General features: G+C 39.0%; 1 protein-coding gene across 1 annotated transcript; it reads left to right on the top strand.

The window, feature by feature from the left end:
* Positions 1-721: 721 nt before the first annotated feature.
* LOC147818392 (uncharacterized) lies at positions 722-5,601 on the top strand. Its single transcript, XM_087177375.1, has 4 exons — positions 722-991; positions 2,658-2,793; positions 3,071-3,200; positions 5,052-5,601. The coding sequence occupies exons 2-4, from the start codon at positions 2,679-2,681 to the stop codon at positions 5,362-5,364; spliced, it is 558 nt and encodes a 185-aa protein (XP_087033501.1). The 5' UTR covers positions 722-991; positions 2,658-2,678; the 3' UTR covers positions 5,365-5,601.
* Positions 5,602-6,444: the final 843 nt, after the last annotated feature.

The raw sequence follows: 6,444 nt of genomic DNA, 5'->3' as shown, positions 1-6,444 counted from the left end.
GTGTTACAGTCACGCTATTTTTACTTAAATAAAGTATTAAAAGTAAAAGTACTTAAAATGTAGATTAAACTGTATATCTAAGTGTAAATATTTTGGAATTGTTATGACTGACACCATTTAATGTAACTGTGGGAGGAGCTAAGTATGTTTTTTTATTTATTATTCTATTATTCTCATTCCCCAAGAAACTGAATTGAAGAAGAACTGAAGTAACTTGTCGTATATAAATCCTGATCTGCAGTGTGACTACAGCTTTCAAAAGAAAATAGTGAAATACAATATTATAATATATTACCTCTGCAATACTGAAGTAGTAACATTATTTTAAAGAAGCATATTTGCTCTATCTCACCTGCAGAATTCGAAAGGAAATTAAGTGTTATGGAAGGTGCGTAGAGGCTCTGAGCTGCAATGCTTTTGTGAGGTTAAAGGGCAGATGGTGGGAAGCAGACACAGATGAAAAAGGTCCATAACTCAAGTTTTGAGGAGAAGATAGTACATTACTTTCGAAACTTGATCCTGTAGCACAGCCAGAGCGCAGCCCCTGACATACATATACCTGTTTGTTCCATGAAGAGGAGGGGTGAAGAGGAGGAGAGACCAAAAACAAAAGGTAAATAATATGAAATAAGAGGATGTTCCACACATCTGGAAGCAGCTGGATGTCATAGTGTGTGTGTGTGTGTGTGTGTGTGTGTGTGTGTTGGGGGTGTAAAGGTACAACATCAGCTCTCCACAAATGAAGAATTTTTTTAAGCCTCTCTGCTCTGGACGTGCTACACTCTCTTCATAATTAGATTACAGCTGTGAGCCGAGGGTGGAGAGAGCATCAGAGAAAATAAGAGAGAAAGGGGAGGAAATAAGAGGAAAAGATCAGGGCAGTGACAGAGTGGAGAGGCGAGGGAAGCAGAGGCATCTGCTATTCAAACTGCCTCTGCGAAGGATTTCCTGCTGAGACTTTGAAGCATCATCATCAACATCATTTCAACTCGTGAGTATCGACTCATTTGCTCATTCTTCATGTTTCCAGCTCGTGGTACTTCTACCAATGCAGTGTGGTTTCTGCAAAGTTACAAATATAGTCATTGCATCATCACAGCAGAGGGACACTGGTTTGTCATTTGATTCTTCAGTGTTGTTGATGTGTTTTACCAGATGTGGAACAAGCTGTTTCAGATTATTGTTCAGCTAATTTTCACTGTGCCTTTGATCAGCCTCCAAATTTTTAGCCCCTGAAAACATGTTTAATACCTCAACAATGAGTCATTGGCTTAGTATTGTCCAGTATGATTCACAGACTTTGTCATATGGATGTAATCCTGCTTTTTTTTTTTTTTAGTTGTCCTCTTTTCTTGGTCTCCTCTCTTCACATCCTCTCTTTTATTTATTTATTTTGTATGATTTTTCCACTCAAACCTGGAGTCATGGGATTAGTGTTAAAAAAGAAAAAAAGGAAAAATTGAAAAACTTGCTTTATTTTGCCAGTATGACTGTAGTCATACTGGCTGTTTCCTTCAGATCTACTGGATTTTTTTTAAACAGGTCACAAGACTTTTTTGTCTCACAACCAGTCCCTTGATCAAGTGTAGTTGTAATCAAAGTGTTTATTTATTGATCTACTGATGGCTTTAAAGTCATGAAGGCTCCTCTACCACCTGTACAAAGACAATCACACAGTGGTGGAGGAAGTTTTCAATACTTTACTCAAGCAAAAGATGTGAAATATACTCCATCATAACTAAAAGTCCTCTATTTAAAATCCAACCTCAGTACACGTACTGGAGAAGAAGCAACAAGTAAAAACTAAAACTAAAGTTCTGAATATTAAGGATGGCCCCTTCCGGAGCGTTATGTTATTGTGTTATTGTGTAATTGTATTACTATCAAATATGCATCAATTTGTAAACAGCATTTTCGCTTAGTTTTAAGTAAAAGTTGAGATCATCTGCAGTAATTTATAAACTTACATCTCTTAAACTGACCATATTCAATTCACACGTTTTGTGTAAAATCTAAATCTATAAAGTTAGTGAAACTGTCAAATAGCCTGAGTGTAGTGGAGTCAAAAGTATAATATTTCCAAATTGTTTCTTTTTTCTTTGTTTTGCAATTGCCTTTCCTTCCTTTATCATTTTAGGTCTGACTCTCCTGCAAAGGCTTATATTTACTTTTAATCCACATATATATGAGTATTTGTAGATATAAGTGTGTCTGTATGTTATCTTTGTATACATATTATATATAACTGTTATATTATTATATTCATCATTGTTATTAATGGATGACCCAAAAAGCAGCACTTTACAGTTTGATCTCATTTTAAAAGTATTATAAACAGCAGGTTAGTTTAATTTATAATGATGCATCTGAAGTGACGTGCAACAACTATTAGAGTTGTACAAAGTCCAAAGTGGCAGAAAATTTAAATACTCAATTAGTTCCTACTTACTCAAGTACTTGAGTAAATACACTGAGTTAGTTTCCACCACTGGATACAGATGTGTGTGCACATGTGCATGCTGCTGAGTCACATGAGTGCACATGAAGCCTGTGTTTCATTACTTTTATTTCCATCTGATGCTCTGTCTGATTTTTATTAATCTCTCCATTAACACAAATGAAGGTTTGTTTTTTCCGCTTTTCTTTTTTTTTAAAAGTGGGGTGTGTGTCAACTCGTCATGGCCCCTCCTTCTCTGTTGGTGTTGCTGATGGTGGTTGCCATGGTAACTGGGGCCCGTGCAGCCAGCGAGGAGAATGAACTGGATTACGGATACTGGAACTACAGAGAGGGAGGTAAATCATGATACTCTGTTTGATCCCTGATGTTTTAAAGATAAGGGGCTTGTAAATCGCTGAGTGACTGAAGTTGTGAATTTTAAGAATAATCCATTGGTGAAATTAATTAAATAAAAACAATTTAAGAAACTCTGCGGAGATCAGATGTGCTTTGAACTTTAGATAATTATAACACACGTGCCTCTCTGATTTACATGATTCATTCAGGCTGTTCTCTTTTTCCTCTGTAAATCAAAGCTTGATGGTGTTAGTGTGCTGTGTGTTTTGGTTTCAGCTGACAGTGTGAATGTGGCCTCAGTGCGCAGTGTGACCAGAGTTTTAGATGCCTGGGGAAAACGCATCTTTAATGAGATCAAGACTTTGCTGCACTCACAGCCCAGCACACTGCTGCCTGACTACTCCAGGTAACTTTAAACACCTATACCTCCCTCTCTAACATCTCGCACGCTGTCTGAGCAGCCTTCGTTTGACTCACTGTGCTACACCACCTCTTCAAAGACACGTCTTTGACTTTTACATTATTTAATGGTTCCTGTTCATACTTTTATCATTACTACTTCTACTACGGCAATTAGGTATCACAGGTCTTTTTACACCCTCATGACCCAGTCTGACCTTTTTCAAACACTTCACTGATACTGAGCCGACCTGTTAATGAAGCTTGTGTCATCTCCTCTACTTTTATATGACTTTTTTTTTTTCCTTACATCCATCCTACTATATATGTTAACTGTCTTCTTCTCTTATCTAGGGCTTTTTTTAATTCTTTTTTTTTAAATAAAAAAACACTTTACAGGCTCAAACTTACCCAGCAGTCTGTCAAATTTAAGCAATGTTACTGCAGGTCAGTGGTATGATTTACTGTATACTTTCTTCCACAGCTGTAGCTACCACTGAGGATACAGAGGTCACGTCCTCAATGTTGTTTGTGGGAGTTGGGGGATTTTAATTTGGGATGCACCAATTCAGCTTTTTTTTTTTCTTTCTTCTGATACCAGTGAGAATCTGCAGAAACCAAACGCCGAGCCAAAACCTGTGCCAGTTCATTGGAATAATTTCTGTGCGAGGTAACATGAGGCCAGGGATGCTGTGCTGAGATAAAAACTGAGCCTGCAACCGGCTGTGACCGCATGGATGTAACTGATAGCAGACATTAACAAAGAAACCGTGTTTGGATTGGTGCAGCACCAGTTTCAATGAACCCAAAGAGGTGTTTACAATTTATAATCACACACAAATTGCACATGATGGGTTATTTAAGGCTGAGTCTGAAAGAAAAGTTAAGTTCACAGAAAAGCAGAGGCTCATTCTTGAGACAACAATCTCACCACAAGGTTCATTTAGTCTTGGAGCTTTTCAATCATATCACACATCATGATCTTCATCACCAGTTGTCATGGAATTGTAGACATGCAAATTTTAAGCAATAGATCAACATTTTGGGAAATAGCCGTACACCTACTCACTTTCTTGCTGAGACTAAGAAGATTGATACCACTGTTCATTCTGTCCACTGAATATGAAGTGTAAGCAGGCAGAGGGTTAACCGAACTTAGCACAAAGACTGCGAACAAGGTGAAACAGCAGAGAAATAATTAGACCTCCTGGCACCTCTAAAGCTCACAAATCAACTCAGTGTGTCTCATTTTGATTAATGAATGTGAGCAAAACATGTGGCTGTGACATCAGTATTTCTGAAATCTGGGCTACAGCCCTGATGACATTATTATCCAGCAACTGAATGAAAACGTTATGTTTCCCATTTGTTCCCAGCTGTTAAAACATTTTTTTTTCAGCTGATATATTTTTGTATCCCACACACACGGCTGAATTACAGAATGGACATATTGGCAAAGAGCCTCTATCACTGTAAGACTTTTCACTTTTAAATTTACAGTGATTAACTGGCAGCAGCTTCGCATGCTAAGTAGCCTACTGTATTTTTCAGTTTCTTACTGTATTTTAGAATTACAGTGTATTACTATTTTTTTTAAAGACTGAGGCACAAATTAACCACAAAGAGATAAAAAAAAAAAGCAACAAAGAGACACAAAACGGCAACAAATAAATTCATGGCGTCGTTTTTGTGTGTCTGAGTGTGACTTCTGGCTAGTCTGTGTGTGTTGTTCCTATGTAGGAGGGGGTTTGGGTCCCTTTAGCTACATGGGGCCCGGTGTCTCATAATCCGTCCACGCCCACGCCTCAAAATGACGGAGTTGTTCTCTGAGCCTGAGCCTCCTGTGTTGGTCCTGCAGGGTGCGCCCTCTGTCCGAGTCCGTCAACGACCTGTTCAGAGAAGTCTCCCTGCTGCGCCGGCGCATCACCGAGCTCTCTCATCGCCTAGCAACGCTGGAACCGTTCCTCCGTCACCACGGCTACCGGTGGGAGGGGGAGGAGGCGGCGGCTCTGGCACCTCAGAGCCTGAAAGGAGAGGTGGCGAGACTGGCCCGATACACCCCGAGGACCGCGGTGAGGGCCAGCCCCCCTCAGGGGAGCCGGGTGGTGAGGAGGAGACGGGTGAGAGTCCTGAAGAAGGGGGGAGTGAAGCTGGTTCAGAGTGACAGATAGAGAGCGACAGAGTGGGGGGGTGGGGGGCGTGAAGCTTTAGAAAGTTTCTGTGATATAAAGGTGCTCTGCCAATATTATATAATGTATGATACCCATCTATGAACTGTATAGATTTCATTTTTGTGAAATAACATGACTTAGACATGGCTTGTCCTGTGAGATCAGGAATGAACCATTATGGTTTGTATTAGTCAAAGATATAACTCATATCTTCTTTAATAAACTTATCAGTGATTATCAGTGTTTCCCTGTCGAACTGTTCATGTCAGATTGAGTTTGAAGTCATGAAACATACAGGAACACACATCTCATTCCTCCCTCTTTACCAATATGAATCTCCTTTATTATTTAACTTTTTTTAAACAGCTCCTGTGCTCTTTTCAACATTCAGTCCTGGGGACCAACATCCTTAAAAATGTGTTTGCTTTTTTTTTTTAGCTTGATGTTTCATCCTTGTTCTTGCAAAATACCGGCTGACAAAAACATTCTTACTTGTTTGTTTCTTAAACTTTCAACCACATCCCATGGCCCTCTTCAGCAGATGGAGTTACTTACCTCTGCTTTAGTTGCTATTATGTGATGTTAGTCTTTCTGTTTTTCCTTCTCATTTATTGGCACATAAATAACAATGGAGCAAGTGTTCAGTGTTAATGAAATGAATTGCCCAATTGGTTGTTGCTCTGGTCTGAAGGAGTGGGCACTGTTCTTCCCTGTTTGTCTTGATTGACAGACAATTAAAAACTGAATATAGCCGTTATTGAGAAAAGTGGCACTGTCAAAACAGACTTTCAAAAAACGAGAACATTTTGAAATAAAAACAGACATAAAAAGAAACAGTCTGAAATAAAGAGTTGTGACAACAGAGCTTCCTGTTTAAACTGTCTACACCTACCTAAAGGGATTTTTATTGTAAGTTATGGGGACGAAATCCAAATCCATCACTCTGTCAAACAATTAGAAGAAAAAAACATAATTTGATACTAATCACAGGTGAAATATAGAGTGATCAGTTGGTGCACATCCAGTTATTTCTAAATGCTAAGCTAGCACAACTTTTATTCAGAGGATAGCGGGTGAGCT

This window comes from Seriola lalandi, unplaced genomic scaffold (assembly GCF_002814215.2).
Source record: "Seriola lalandi dorsalis isolate HSWRI2012SDOR001 ecotype SW California unplaced genomic scaffold, Sedor1 jcf7180002054591, whole genome shotgun sequence".
Classification (NCBI taxonomy): Eukaryota; Metazoa; Chordata; class Actinopteri; order Carangiformes; family Carangidae; genus Seriola; species Seriola lalandi.
The sequence above is the reverse complement of the archived record's forward strand: the minus strand, read 5'-3'. Positions and strand labels throughout refer to the sequence as shown.